The 16,171-nt window shown below is 43.7% G+C and overlaps 1 protein-coding gene and 1 long non-coding RNA gene across 2 annotated transcripts in view; one reads left to right on the top strand and one right to left on the bottom strand.

Annotated features, from left to right (window-relative positions):
• Nucleotides 1-681: 681 nt before the first annotated feature.
• LOC309336158 lies at nt 682-4,469 on the bottom strand. The gene is made up of 2 exons (XR_014153919.1): nt 4,123-4,469; nt 682-2,235 (listed from the first exon to the last, which is right to left on the bottom strand). It is a non-coding gene; the product is annotated as an uncharacterized lncRNA (long non-coding RNA).
• A 1,536-nt stretch (nt 4,470-6,005) lies between these two features.
• SLC22A4 (solute carrier family 22 member 4) overlaps nt 6,006-16,171 on the top strand; it is a 52,586-nt gene continuing 42,420 nt past the window's right edge. Inside the window, exon 1 of the mRNA XM_081851071.1 lies at nt 6,006-6,760. Coding sequence (XP_081707197.1) covers nt 6,368-6,760 — 393 coding nt within the window. The 5' untranslated portion in view covers nt 6,006-6,367. The remainder of the gene's footprint in view (nt 6,761-16,171) is intronic.

Raw genomic sequence — 16,171 nt, 5'->3', positions numbered from 1 at the left:
ATTTGTTAGTTGCACCAAGGGCAACATAAACATTGCTTTGGTTATGTCAACGCATGGAAACAAGTCATGCAGTTGCTGTGTACTCATTGCACTTTTAAAACACATCTGAAACACACATGTGAATTCTGGGTGCTGCTGTTTGTTAAGGGTTGCTGGGAATTATAATTCTGTGACGGGTAAAGTGCAGGGCTCTTGGGGGAAGAATGTACTTCAATTGTGCTTTAAAGGTATAGTGATTAGGCAACACAATATGAAAGGCTTTGGTTCCTGCTCTAAATAACTTGGGAATCTCCCTGTTGATCATGTTTATGCCTGCTTCTTCATGGGCACTTTTTTCCAGGTTTTACCCAGCCCTCCTTCCTGGAAATGGGAATGTCTACATGTCTAGATTTGCTTTTATTAAAAAGACATTAGTGCTAACACATATTTGTGCATGATATGCAATTAGCTCCTTTACAGTTTTTAAGTGTACACTTAAGATCTTTTATGCATAAAGTGCCCTTAGGATATGTTTGTTCACATTAAGGGAGTCTCCTTTTGAAAAGGGTTGAGTCCTGCTGTTGAAACCTGCACTGATATAGAAAAAATAGGGGTAGTTGGCTTTTGCTGCCCAATTCCCCAAGGGACTGAGTCCCCAAAGTCCATGATCAGTGAGAGATGAATGGATGGATTGAGGCAGGATAAAGTGAAAGCAAGACAGTTCTTTATTTTTCTGTTGCAACAGAGTTCCCTCCACTCCTTGCAAGGAGGCAAGAGAGACCCAGAACCAAGAAGAAACATCTCTTTTAAGGGTTTGCATTTTGTCGTGGAGAAGAAGCATATCCCCTCTACAAACATTCAGAAATTATATCACACACAAGGTGAGGCTACTGTGGCTCAGACAGGCCAAGGTATTCCTGAGGATTTAGCAAGTTTTACATAGTTACAGACACAGTTTACACAAAACATTAGCATTTGATAAGATGATCAAGATGCCGTCAGACATCCCTCAATGCAGAGCATCTGGGAAAATAATGACAATTAATACAAAGGAGGTTCATAGATATAGGAGAGGACTGCTGTCTGCCTACCTGTTCGCAGGCAAGGGGGATTTAGGAGGCAGAGGAAATATTTAGAGTCTTCAGGAGATCCAAGATGGCTTTTGGATTGCTCTCCTGTACAATTTTAGACGTGTGGTTTATATACTTATGTATGTGTATTTACCTTGTGCAATTATCAACATTTATTCTATATCTGAGACCTTAGAATTCCTATAACACATACTCTCTCTCTCTAGAATCATTCTACTTTCATTGAATACAGTCATACCTCGGGTTGAAGTAGCTTCGGGTTGAGCATTTTCGGGTTGCGCTCCGCAGCGACCCAGAAGTAACAGAATGCGTTACTTCTGGGTTTCGCCACTCGCGCATGCACAGACGCTCAAAATGACGTCATGCGCATGCGAGGAAGCAGTGAATCACGACTCGCGCAAACACAGGTTGTGTTCGCTTCAGAATGCGAACGAGGCTCTGGAAAGGATCCCGTTCGCATCCCAAGGTACCACTGTAAATATATACAGTATATTAGAGCTTAAAATCTTTGGTCTTCATTTGTAAGCAGACTGTTGTCCTGAGGATTTTGTCCTCTCTTTGTAATTAAGTGAAGTCACTCATCTAAGACCATCTGCCAAATCCAGCTGTTCAGAAACAGCAGAATGCATATTACATGCAAATGCACGTAACAGTATATTTCTTGGAGAAAGGCCATAGCCCACTAAGGTACTTATGTAGACCTACTGGCCTCCATTTTCATAATTAAAGCAAGGTCTGGAAAACCTTGCTTAAATTCACTTTTTTTAAGTGAAAATGGAAGGCCAGTGAGTCTACACAGGTACCTTAGTGTACTATGACCTTTCTCCAAGAGATATACTGTTATGTGTTTAAACAAGTTGTGTTCAACTTCTTGTATATGCTACCCGTAGAAATTATAGGATATTGTATAGAGTGTGTTAACTTGCTTGACATGTTACAATCTCAAAAGTGTGGTTCCCGTTAACATTTGCACCTCCTCTCCGCTTTCTGGAATCCTGGCCGTCCTTACAAGTGAGGCAGCAAAAGCTTCTGTCTGCTTGAACCCTCATCTCTCCTTCTGCTCTTGGCAAGCACACAAACAACATGAATTCTGAAGACCATTACATACCCACTCATTAACAAGAGCAGTTTCTTGCCAGAGGAAAGAAAGAATTGCTGGCCTGGCCTTTAAAGAAAGAAAGAAAAATCTTGTTATCTTTAGTTCAGAGAGTTCCATTCCTTCTCTATTACACAGCATTTCCAGCAAAGGTTACAGGGGCTGGGACAGCAACAACCCTATCTCCCAACGCAAGCCTATAATTGCTTGATGTAAGTCAGCTGATAGGTGAAAGACCCAGGAAAATGCAGATAAAAGTTAAAGGTAATGGGAGAAATTCAGCATCACCGTCTTCTAATCATTTGGCGCAAGCATTGTTGTTTGCCAAGAGGAACAACCTCCTCTCTCCTCTCCTGCATGCTGTGTTGAGGGTTCTCCTGACTCTCCCAAGTGAATTTGGGGAAATGCATGGACAGGAGGAGGAGGAGAAAAGCCCTGTTGCATTAGCAGGAGCCCTTGGATGCAGAGTTAGCTGAATCTAGGCCAAAGTCTTATTTTTATTAAAACAACTGTATTTTAAACAAAGGTGTAGAGTGAGGTCTTAAATTTCAATAAATAATAATAAATATACTCAATAGTAAGAATATTTCATGGCTGCCTGACCCATTATATCTGGTATATAGGCAGTGGGATAGCTTAGTTATTAAGAGCATGAGACTCATAATTTCAAGGTCATGGGTTCAAGCCCCACATTGGGCAAAAAGATTCCTGCATTGCAGGGGGTTGGACTAGATGATCCTCATGGTCCCTTCCAACTCTATGATTCTATGAAGATACTGAGTCATAATTAAAACCTAATTTGGAACTGCTTCTGATATAATATTTATAAGAAATATGGACTTGTAAATATTACACCTTTCCTTTTGATTTACTCAAGCGTACAATAAATTCACTAACCAAACTATGTCGTATATTCAACTGTTCTTGTAATCTGGATATTGCCTTAAAAGTAGCGTTTAAACTGTTCTAGACATCTTCATTTTATCTCATTGGTGAAATGGGATTCTGAAGCTATTTATGAAGACCATCAGGCTGTTGTTTCGTGTGCTTTGTTCAGAATGCTCCAAGAGAGGCACAGAAAAGGCCCTGTTATTTATTTTATGTCCATCCACCGCACTTTAGACTGTGGGGAGAATACTGAGCAGGGCTGTCCATGAGCAGGACAAAAACAAACAAACAACCAGTTAGATTAATAATACCAGATATGATTTTGGGAAGGTCTACATACCAGGAGTTGGAAAATATATGACAGACCTACATCATCACACTGTTTTGGCATGAAGCAACATAAAACTACCAGATTAAGGGAGGAACAACTGGGAATACAAGACCCGGTGTGCTATTCGGAAATAATCTATTTTTGTGACATGGTTCCAGAGCAATGTGACTTAAAGGAGGAGGCAGTTTAATATGGGCAGAGATTATTCCTGTGCCCTAAAGATAAAAAACAGCACCTTAAATTAAGTCTGAAAACCAGAGCAGATGTTATAATTCTCTCTCTCTTTTTTAGGAGAGTTATAATTGTGACCTTCCAGCTTCACTTAATATTATGGTGGTGGCAGTCTGAAGCCATTTAATTTTCTTAACTGTCTTCCTAAACATCTCCAGATGTACTGCAATAATGCAACCTGGAAGTGACTAGAGCAGGAGAATGAATGAAGTTAGGCCAGGCTTTGCACAAAAAGGGAACCAACTGGAACTAGCAAAGAGGGCACTCCACTACTGCATGATCACTCAGGAGCATGGCTGGTTCCAGAATCACCTTCAAACGGCAAACCTGATTCTAAGGTTATGCTCTTCTAAACCAAATGTCTTTCTTTGAGATAATTACTTTACCTGTGATGTCTTGCTTTAAGATAATCATCTTGGTGCTTGGGAGAATAATACGTCATACATTTGTGCCCCAGGCAAACATGTGTGCAGAAGGACAGCACACTTTATAATGTCATAGCCTACCATAACACTTCCGTCTTGGGATCCATTTATCGCTGTGAGGTCCCAGCATTGTATGGGAATTATGGGCATCAAAAGCAGTCAATGCAAAGAACAGCTATAGTAGTGCTTGCTTGATGATAAATAAAAAGGAAAACATTAATACATTATTCTTAGCCTTAATAAGAAAGTGCTGGGGAAGGCAGATCTAGCTGTATACTCTTGGAGGGGACTGATTCCAGTGAACTGTTCACAAATTCCCAATGTATTTGCATCTTCAGGCTGTCTTCTGTAACTTGTTTAAATATTTGTTTGTGCACTCTTGCTCATTAGTTCACAAGTAGGCAGAGAAGTTAAAGAATGTTCTCATTCTTTTAAAACAAAAAATTCCTTCCAGTAGCACCTTAAAGACCAACTAAGTTAGTTCTAACTTAGAACTAACTTAGTTGGTCTTTAAGGTGCTACTGGAAGGAATTTTTTGTTTTGACTATGGCAGACCAACACGGCTACCTATCTGTAACTCATTCTTTTATTCTCTGTTGGTCTATATGTGAAAAGACTCCTTTATCTTAGGCCTCTTTAACCAGGCCTTGGGCTGATTGACATCCAAGGCCCTTTTAAAATGTGATGTGGAAGAGAGGATTATTGGGTTGTCTTTGTTTTTATTATGTATTTTGTGTTTTTTATATAATAATTTTTATGTTGTGAACCACCCTGAGATCTATGGGTATAGGGTGGTATACAAATTTAATAATAATCTTAGGCAAGCCAGTTACTGCCAGTGTTTTCAAATTGTGCTCTCCATGAGTCCAAAAATAACTACCGATATATGATTTGTCATAAACTCAGGGAAACCCCAAGCTAGCAAGCCCCACTTGGGCTCTGGGTCCTTGCCTGCCTTCCATCAGAACTGACAGCTTGAGGTCAGGGGTGGTACATTCCATTTCACCCCTTGAGGCAAAACAGGAAGCGCCATCCGGCTCTGCCACACCACCACCACCCACAGGACACTCACCACCACTGTGTCACCTGCCAGTGGCATTGGTAGCTGTACCATACCCTCCAACATTTCTCCAATGAAAATAGGGAAATCCCATGCCATCATGATAATTTTACTAAGGATAAGGATACCACATTTCATCGTATGTGAATGTGGTGCAGTGGTTAGTGTTGAACTAGGAGCTGGAAGACCAGGGTTCAAATCCCATTTAACCATGAAGCTCCCTTGAGCTGGCCACTGTTTTTTAGCCTGAGTGTATCCGAGTACAAAATGGGAGATATATGCCACTTTGAGCTTATTGGAGGGAAGATGGAATATAACTGTAATAATAAATAAAAATAAACAAAAGGCCTGCCTGTTCAGTCAGCATTCATCTGTCTTGGGAGACAATGGAGGAATGCGCCTTTAAGGGGGAAGTCAAACTGTTGGAAGGCTGCAGCGCTTACTGTGGCTGGAGAGACCAATAGAGGAGAGACATGGTTTATTGCAGCTGGGGCAGATGAAGGTGTCTAGTTTTGCTATTACAGATGCACCATGGCGTTTCTTCTCTCTGCGCTCCTCCAAGCGGTCATCCCTTCACTGGACATATTCAGGACAAAGAAAATAAGGTTCACAAAAGAAATGCACCCTGCAGATACTCAAGTACTTTATCCTTGGGTCATAAAAAACCAAAACAAACCACCCTGTTATACAAGGTGAGGACCGTAATTTTTGAAAACAAACATTAGCACCTTTAGAGCGACACCCCTTTCAAGGAAGTGTCTTAAAGTTCTTTGCACGGTGCTTGGCCACCTTTCTCTTAATAAATTCCTCACAGAAGCTATTTTTGCCTCTGGAAACAGCGCACCTGGCAGCGAAAACCAGGGCCTTAGTTCTCGTGCGGCGCTCTCTGCCTCACTCCATCCCGCGCCCGCCTGGGTGGCAGCCTCCTCCAGGCTGCTTTTCGCGCCCAAAGGCCCGGGCGCCGCGAGCGAGGCAGGCGGAACGCCTTGGGGCGGGCTCGTCGCCGGCGCCTCCCCCCGGCGGCGGGAACCCGCTCGCAGCCCCGGCGAAGGTTATCTCGGTCAGGACCGGTTAGCGCCGGTCGCCCAGGCGAAGGGGGTGTGCGCGGGAAAGGCGGAGTCCGCCGGGGGAAGACCCCACCTCCGGAGAGATGACAGAGCCAGTCAAGAGAGCGCGGCGCGGCTGCCGCTGCCTCATACCCACTCGGCGGGGTGCGCTCTGCTGCTGTGTCTCCGTCAGCCTCCCGCCGCCGCCGCCGCCGCCGCCATGCGAGATTACGACGACATCATCGCCTTCCTGGGCGAGTGGGGCCCCTTCCAGCGCCTCATCTTCTTCCTGCTCAGCGCCAGCATCATCCCCAACGGCTTCAACGGCATGTCCGCCGTCTTCTTGGCCGGCACCCCCGAGCACCGGTGCCGGGTGCCGGCCAGCGCCAACCTGAGCCGCGAGTGGCTCAACGCCAGCATCCCGCTGGAGGAGCGCGGCGGGCGGCAGGTCCCGCAGCGCTGCCGCCGCTACAGCCTGGAGGCCCTGGCCAACTTCTCCGCCCGCAACCTGGTGCCCGGGCGGGACGTCAACCTCAGCCAGGTGGAGCAGGAGAAGTGCCTGGACGGCTGGGAGTACAGCCGAGAGCCCTACCTCTCCACCATCGTCAGCGAGGTAGGGAGGCAAGGAGGGGCGGCTGCTCCGGGAGGCTGATTATGAGGACTGGGCTGTGGCGCGCGCGTGTGTTTGTGTGCGGAAGCGTCAGCTGTGGGTGGAAGGGAGTGTGAACTGCGGGTGTTGCCGGCGTGAGGGAAAGGAGGCGCGCGTGTCCGGAGCCTCGGAGTCAGAAAATGGAGGAGCGGGTCGGGGCTCCGAGGAGGGGCCTGCGAGGCTGCAGCACGGGCAGAAGATGCGCTCCGGGGCCGACGCGCCGCCGAGCTCCCCTTCGTGAGAGCGGAGGCCGACTCGGGCGCCGGGGCTGGGGCACGTGTCGCCGGCGCGGTTGTATTCGTTTCTGCTGCCGCCTGGCTCCCCGGAGGAAGGGTTGCATTTAGGCTGCGCGGGGTCGTCTTCTCATGCTTTCCTGCTTCTCGGGCATTGTCTCGTGCATCGCGCGACACCTCGGTCCGTTTGCCTCTCTGAAGTCGTGGCACAAGCCTCTGCTCCTCGCCCTTCCATGCGTAGGGACAATGCTGCTTTGTTCGTGATCTATTGGGTGTATGAGGAAGGGACCGAGAAAGGCCCTTCGGCAACGTGCATGCATACATTGGGGCCCACGTAACAGATCTCGGTCAATGCATTTAGCTTCGTATGGTTAAGATCCAGCAGTACCATAAGGGACCTGTTTACCCATCCAAGCCAGGAAACATTTAGGGCCCCTACTCTTATAGTCGCTTGACGCCACGTCGCTATACGTCACCATTAGGCCACTGACTGTTGAACGTGTGGACTGGCTCCATTGCAAAGTGTTGTATGTGCTGTGTGTAGGTGGATGATGTGTTGGTTTGGTTCACACGTGTAAATAAACTGAATGCACCCATAACATTTTGTGTTAATGGATTCTGCTCTCAAGGGAATCATATTAGAGGGGGGAAATCCAGTGGCGTGGCGTGGGGGGTGCAGGCCGCACCGGGCACAACATCTGGGGGTTAGGGTTAGGGGGCGCAAATCCACGGGTTGGGGGGCGCAAATTACTTGCCTTGCCCCGGGTGCAGACAACCCACGCTACGCCACTGGGGAAATCTGACTGCAAAACACAACACCAGAGTGAGCCTCTAAGTTATCTGATGGATCAGGCTCTTCTGGGTAAGAGAGCCATGATGCTGGGAAAGATTTGTTGTTTTGTACCCTTCTCTGTGTGTGTTGTTCTCCAGCTGTCACTCCCTTCCCAAGCTGCTTCTTACCATATGGAGGAAAACATATAGGCACCCTTATGATCAGCAACCAGAATACTGCATAGGTACCTCCCATTGCCATCTGTATCCTGGACTTGTAGGCTACTGTAAATAAATAAAAAAACACAGCTATTGCTAGCATGCTAATTATGTCAGGTCAGATTAGATCAACTCCTTAGAGTTCTGTTGAACTGTGTAAGTGTGGGCACTGGTGTGGAATAACATCAATGTGGTAGCTAAGGGTGTGTCATATAAAGGGTGTTGTCATAATACGATTTTAAAAACATGTTATTTCACCTCCTTAAGGGGAAGAAAAAAGGAGCACAGTCCAAAACAAATTAGATTACCGTAACTAATCTAGGATAAATCTGGTAGTAATAATTACCCAATCTCTAGAACTAATCTAGAGATCACATCAGATTTCTCTTTTTTCATTTTTTTTTTTTTAAAAATATTTATTTCACAAACAATTGTTCTAATGGAATAGACTGTTTTGTAGATGAGAGTTGAAACTCTGACTCATTTCTGAAACATTCATGTTTAATATTTGGAGGATTATGGATTAGGTTAACCCAACACGTACCTTTTGTATATACTCGAGTGGTAACAATAACAGTCCAATCCTATACCTGCTGACTCAAAAGTAAGCCCCATTGAGCTCAATGGAATTTACTCCCAGTAAACTGGTCAGGCCACTGTTCAGACTTGCTTGTTTGGGAACCGCTACATTGCCTCATGTTATGGATGCTATCCGGGAGACTGCTTGAAAGACTTATCAATTTAAACTCTATCCTTTCTGTAGTTTAATACTGTTTAGACATTTACCATAAATGAAGACTTGACTATTCTTAACTGACTCTTGTTGGTCCTGAAAATGGGATGAGTAAAACGGAACATATAGTTATGAATAAGACGCACAAGCCCATTATTTTTATTGTGATCTTCCGAAATATCTGAAAAAGCACCACATCTTACCAGTAGTCAGTGAACTGCAGTTTTAAGTTGATGTGGGGTCTTTCAACAAGATTGACTGTGCATTAAGTCACTGGGTGCGATAATGTTTCCTAATACCAGTTGCTGGAGGCCACAGAGGAGAGAGTGCTCCTGTGCTCATATCCTGCTTGCGAGTTTCTCACAGGTTTCTGGGTGGCCACTGTGAAAACAGAATGTTGGACTAGATGGGCCATTGGCTTGCTCTTGCTCTTATTATGTGTGCAGTTGTTTCCCAGTCTTAAATACTTCCTCAGAGTCTTCACTTTGCAGAAAGACAGAGAGAGCATTTCCTAGCCACTCACAAAATAGTTCTCCTAGCATTTGTTTCTGTTGTGGTTGTTGTGTTGAATAGAGTTGTACAGGGACACCTACAGTGATAGGCAATAATATTGTCCCTTCATTCCTGCCCTAGCAGCATTTTGGAAATCTTGTGTTGAGGTGGATGTTGTTGTTGTTGTTGTTAAAAAATGTTTAGATGCTGCTTTTCAGTTTAAAACTCTTAGGGTATCTCACATAAAACAGCAACAGATACAGTATAATAAAACAGTGTTAGCTGACCTTTATCATGAGTAGGAGAGTACCGTATAATCCTGTGGTTGCTTGACTGTAGTATCCTCCTAAACTGACTTTGTGCAGTGGGATTGATGGCACTGTAATTCAAAGCAGGCAACAGACTTTGTAGGAAAACTGTGTGTGTGTGTGTGTGTGATGGGGAGAACAGCAATACCGAATTGGCCTGAATATAAGCCTCCCTTTCCCCCCAAATACTGACCATGAAAAGTTAAGACTTATGCAGAGTGCGCATAAGTCCACCCCTCCCCATTATGCCCTGTTTTCAGTCGTGCATCAATCAGATATGCGTAAAATGGTTGCTGCCTGTTGTTAACTTCTAGCTTTAGGACAGTTCACAGAGTATGGCTTTGTCCAACTGTCCGTCAGCCCACTGGCATTTGCACTATGGGGTCCTTCTACCATAAGGAGAACCTGCTGGATCAGGCCAGATGTCCATCTAGTGTAGCATCATGTTCTCTCAGTGGCCAGCCTGTAGGAAGGTCACAAGCAGGACATGAATGCAACAGTGCTCTCACTGCTGTGATTCCCAGTGAAATAGTGAAGCAGAACATGGCCACCTTGACTAGTAGCTACTGATAGCCTTATCCTCTACGAATTTTTCTAATCCTCTTTAAAGCCATCTAAGTAGATGGCCATGACTACCTCTTGTGTAGGCCAATTCCATAGTTTAACTATGTGCTGCATGAAGAATTACTTTCTTTTGTCTGTCCTGAATGTTCAAAAATTCAGGAATCTTCCAAAAGTCCATAGTGCTCTGACTTCTAGTGTTAGGAGAGAGGGAGAACACTGTATTCACGTTGTTTCATGCTATGCATAATTTTATACACTTCTAATTGTGTCACTTCTCACTTGCCTTTTCTCTAAACTAAGAAGCGCTCAATGTTGTAACCTTTCCTCATAGGTGAGTTGGTCAGTACTCTTGCTTCTGAGATGAGCTGACCAGAATTGTACACAGTATTCAAAATGGATTCATGCCTTCGGTTATGATATTGACAGCCTTATTTTCAGTCCTTTTCCTATTGATGCCTACCATCTTGCCCCTAATGCTTTTTAACATAACACTGAAGCCTTTGGGTGCATTCATTGGGATATTTGGAACATATTTGGAACATGGTGTCATCAGTATACTGAAGACACTACGCTGCCACATCTGAAATCAATTGAGACGATGCAAGTTCTGTACCAACATGGCTTGAGTCAGTGATGCGCTGGATGAGGGCCAGTAATCTGAAGCTGAATCTTGTTAAGATGGAAGCTCTATGGATAAGCGGTTCCTAAGTTTGAGAAATTCACAGGTTGCCTATTCTTGATAGGTTTGCACTCTTCCTTGGGAGTACTCTTAAATCCATCATTGTCACTCAGTAGCCAATAGTGCTTTTTCCAGCACATATACTATCTACACCTGTTCCTTGACAGGGATAGCTTGGTCTTAGTGATGGAGGCTTTAGTAACCTCTACACTGTACTATTGGAATGCGCTCTATGTGAGGCTACATTTGGGGTGGTTTGGAAATTTCAGCTAATGTAGAATGCTGTGGTCCAGAGCGGCTCCACATTAGCGTATTTCACAGATGCTAAAAGCTCTACACTGGCTTCCGGTACATTTACCAAGTTCAAGATATTAGTGTATAAAGTCCTAATGGCCTATAATGCATTATACACCTACCAGAGCACTACTGTCATGTGGCTGAATCATCCTAACGGTCCCACAGCTAACTCTCGTTCATTCAGTTTCTGTGCAAACCAAGGTTTTTCACATTATGGCACCAGTAATTTGGAACACTGTTATAAATAACATACAGATAAGGTGTTTAAACCAATAAAAGCCAATAAGCAAAGCAGAGCTGGTAGGCCTGGGCAAATAAAAAGGTATGGAAGAAATGCCTTAAATAAGTAAATGAAAAATGTTTTCATTTACAGTGTAGCCACATGCACTGGCTGCTTAAGTGTTATGCACACTTTTAAAGGTGTGCCTTATCAGAGGCATAGCTAGGGGGCAGTGGGCACTTGGGCCTGCAGTGAATCCGAGCCACATGTCTCCTGGGAGTGACGTGGTGGCTTGGGTCTCTGCAGGCTCCGTGCTGCCCGCTGCCTCCTCCTCAGGATGCCACTCTACAGCTGAGGGGGAGGCAGCAGGCGGACTGCATGCAAGCTCCACGTTGTGCGAAACTACTGTAAACTACAATGTGTTTCAGTGATGATGGTTTAGACCTTAGCCTGGGGCTTCCGTGCTCCCTCTCCATCCTTCTTTCATGTACTCTGATCCCACCCACCCCACCCCCACCCCGCTGACGTCCTGGTTTGCTGTAAGCATAGCTTCCCCCACTGCATCCAGTCCAGGTGAAGCATGTTTTTTCTGCAGACCGTAGTTGGAAACCATAGGCCACATTTCTGTGTGCTCCTAAAGGACTATAGCATTAAAATATATATGTGAACATGTGGAACAGATGCTCTTCCCTCCCTGTTTTCTTCCCTAGCCACAATTCTTTTTGCCACCATTTTAGCTACATTTACCCTAGATAATAGCTGTCTAGGCTTACCGGTCGGGCCATCTGTTGTCCATTGTCAATTTTGACAGAAATTAGCATGATACAAATCTTTTCATCTGCATTGTTTCAACATTTGATGGTACTTGGGGGCTAGGTTCTTGGAAATGGGGGCAAAACTACTTCATTGTACTGTTTTCCCCACATATACTTTGTCCAGCTTCTACTTTGATTTAAAGGTCTTTGTTAATTGTAAAAAAAAATGAGTAATTAGAAATGAAGCTAAGGAAGGGCACCCTGTTGAAAGGGCTTAGTACTTAGCCAATGTACGTATTCGGGGCTGTTTTAAACCAAATTGGCCTTATTTCTACAATTTCCGTAAGTGAGATCTGCATATTTTTCTCCGTGTGTTTTGAGTTTCTAGGCTAAATTGAACACAAAATACTTGGCTTAGTTGGGAATGAGTTGTCCTGTGTGCTTCCCCAATCCCAATCTCCTAGCTTCTTCCCCGTGCAAGCCAGCTTCAGTTCTTTGATTCTGGTCTCTTTAAAGTAGTTCCCCATTATTATGCCTAAAACAGAAAACTAGTTTAATTTCACGTTTTCTAGCAGACAGGATCAGGAGCCACAATCAAACTGTGGTTTCAGATCGTGACGGATCAACCAACATTGAAGTACAATTCAGGTTATGATTTAATGGAATAGTAGACCAGATTCAGTCTGGTGCATGGATACGTGCTGGAAGTCTAAGGAAAAAGAGGATACCTTTTACTGTGGTGGTTATGTCAGATCGTGAAAGCTTTTTGGGAAATGTATAATGAACTGGGGGGAAATGTTCAAGGCATCTTTTATTTTAAAAAGCTTTACTTTTGGGAATAATAGGTCAAGCGATACCCAAATGTCAAGAAAAAAAGTTTATTATGTATGCAACAATGCCTTACGATGATTTACGCGCAGAAATGGAAAGAATCTGGTGCATGAGGGGTAGAGCAAAGGTAGCACAGTGGACCTGACACATGTTCCTGGCACAAAAAAAACTATGGTTTGTTAAGCCAGGAACATCTCTTGATCTTGTTAGCTTTTTCAGCCTGCTTCCTTGATTTTATCCCTTTGTTTCATTTTTACTTTCCCACAGGTTTCCAAAGATTGGTACCAGCTTTTTATTTTGTCAGGATTTGCCCTGAAGGCAGGCTTGTTGGGTTTTAGGCTCATGGACACTTGCTTCTTAGGCTAATACAGGTGCTCTATTGTGCTTGAACTCTATGATATTTCAGTTCATTGCAAGACTTCACCATGAGTTACAATTTATTTCTATAACTGTATTTGCCCATATATTGACTGTTTTTTGTGTTCAGTGGTTACAAACAACAGAGCAAGGTATTTATGTCAACAATGTTCTGTTCTCACCCCACTATTTTGATTACTGGTGAAGGCTCAGGAATGTTCACAATTATTATTACACAAGAAAGTATTAACCTGTTTCAGAATGTTGTTGTTCCTTCTGAACATGAGAAAGCTTGCAGGAATTTGCACCACTTCCTGTTCCCTTTATGGTTATTATTCCTACAGTTGAAGACCCACTGATATTTCTTTGACTTTGGTCCTGCAAACTACCTATATAGTACATTTGCCTCCTCCATTAGCTGGACCAATTTTTTTAATTCACAGGTGGCATTGTTGAGCCAGTCAGTCCCCTAGCTAGGATAAAGCTCAGGGGCTTCAGCAGGTGTGGGCAACCCTTGGCCCTCCAGATGTCACTGAACTACAACTCCCATCAGTCTTAGCAAGCATGCCCAATGTCTAGGAATGATGTGAGCTGTAATTCAGCAACTTCCGAAAGGCCAGACATTCCGCACACTTGGGCTAGGAGATGCAGCAAGCAGGGTGATATTGAAAGGAGATGAGGGCTGTGAGAAAGCAGCCTTTCCACAAAGTGTGTATTGTGAATGTGGCAGGAACAACATGATTGCATTGCTTATATGTGATGGAGGGCTGGGTAATTGTGAAGTGAAAAGCTGGAAAGAGCAGAACCATGCCGCAAATGGTAATTCGGAAGTATCTATTGTGTGGTTTACTGTGAACATTTCCAAACTGGTGTTGGTTATGGGAAAATATGACTTCTTTTTCCTTTGGGGAGCAGTAAAATCCCTGACGTTTTGAGATTTTAAAAAGTTACATTCTTGGCCCGCAGTTACAGAAGATTTGTAAACGCAGAGAGAAGAGCAGAAATGCACCATCACAGGGGTTAGACTGGAGAAAATAAAGTTCTCTCCTTTACTTCTGTTTTTCCTTTGAGATAGAAGAACCGAAAGCATATTACAGGAAATTAACTCATATTGGCCAGCACTATGCACATTATGAGGTAGAAATAAGAAGAAAGTGTAAAAATCCTGTCTAGCCTATGATTTAAAAGTTGTTGCATTATCATTTGGTTTTCAGGAGCAAACTAGATGCAAATTATATAGATTAAATTCATCTATGCATTTAATGCATAGGCTCTTAAAAATGCAGGTTACATTAGTTGAGAAGGGTTGATAATGAACTGTATCAGGACAGGCATGGAGAAGAATTCAAACACTTTCCTCCCCTGCAGTGTCCTGAGGAGAATCCCTTTTCTCAAACTGATATCTGCTGTGGGGAGGGATTACCCCAATGCATGGCCAGAAGGAGCCAGAATGATATCTGGATTTTTATTTGATTTTTAAAAGCTAACTTAAACCCAACTTTTATTTATATCCCACTCCATCTTATTAAATAATAGAGCACTGAAAATAATTCCAGCATTATTTATGTTTATTTACCGGTTAGTGTCTGAAAGATCCATAGCTTCCTATTCAGAACTTTCACTTGGAGTTTTACAGCTTCAAAAAATAAAAGACACTTGAATCAAAATAATACTTTCAGTTCTTTCCTGTCTTAGTTTGTTCCATAATTAAATGTGGGCATCAATATTCATTTGATGCAGAAATCTGAGACAAATGAGAGCTCAAAGGATTCATTGTTCAAGGCCTTGCCACCATGTTACAGGAGCAATATGCTTGTGCAGATACCCAGATTATAAATATCTGAACATGGCACTGTATTATTCAATATGTAAAAGTGCTTCCACTTAGGGCAGTGGCCGTAGGGAAGCACCCCCCCCCCCATCTAGGTGAGCGTGCATACATTGCACTAACAAGTTTAAGCTGGGCCAACAAACAGCTGTTTCCCATTCATGTCTCTCCCTTCCTTTGCACTTCAATAGTATTTCTTTTCTCCAGTTTTGTTTCATCTATAAGGCAGCAATTTCATGTTCTGGTCATCTTTAGTTTGTACACCAATATGATCTGGGTTTATTGTTTCTGTCTTTTTTTAATGCAGTGGCCGGACATTGCTCTGATTATTTTTAATACAACCTAACTGAAATGATTTCATTAATATGATTCCATGTCATTTTGATGGGTGATGACAGTTGCTATTTAAAATAAATAAATGCCACAGTCTCTTGTAATGGAGAGCAGAAACACTAAAGCTGTGGTTCTCTGTCTTTGCTTCACTAAGTCTTCTATTTTTATTTTTATTTATTAGATTTATATGTGTTTCTATGCCTTTCTTATAAAGTCTGTGGCCAACACTCTGGTAACCTCTAGGTTGAATTACTGCAATGCATCATGCAAGGGGCTGCCTCTGAAGGTGGTTCAGAAACTTCAGCTGGTGCAAAATTTGATGGCCAGAACAAGATTTGAGCTGATCCTGGCCTGACTGCACTGGCTGCCAGTTAGTTTTCAGGCCCAATTCAAAGTGCTGGTGTTGACATCTAAAGCCTTACACGGCTCAGGACCTCAATACCTTAAAGACTGGCTCTCCACATTTGAACTGACCAGGACCCTGCACTTCTCATCCCAAGCCCTTCTCTTTGTTTCCCCTACCCAAGAAGCGGAGGGTGACTACATGAGAACAGGCTTTTTCTGTGGTGGCTCCCCATCTGTGGAATGGTCTCAGAGAGGGTTGCCTAGCGCCATCATTACATGTGTTTAGGTACTCAGGTCTTTGGCGTCTTTGGCCATTAAATAATCTATGACAGACACCCCCAACCTTCGGCCATCCAGATGTTTTGGACTACAATTCCCATCATCTCTGACCACTGGTCCTGTTAGCTAGG

This window comes from Podarcis erhardii (genome assembly GCF_964252035.2).
Source record: "Podarcis erhardii genome assembly, chromosome: 2".
Classification (NCBI taxonomy): Eukaryota; Metazoa; Chordata; class Lepidosauria; order Squamata; family Lacertidae; genus Podarcis; species Podarcis erhardii.
Note: the sequence above shows the minus strand (reverse complement) of the source record. Positions and strands in the feature narration are given on the sequence as shown.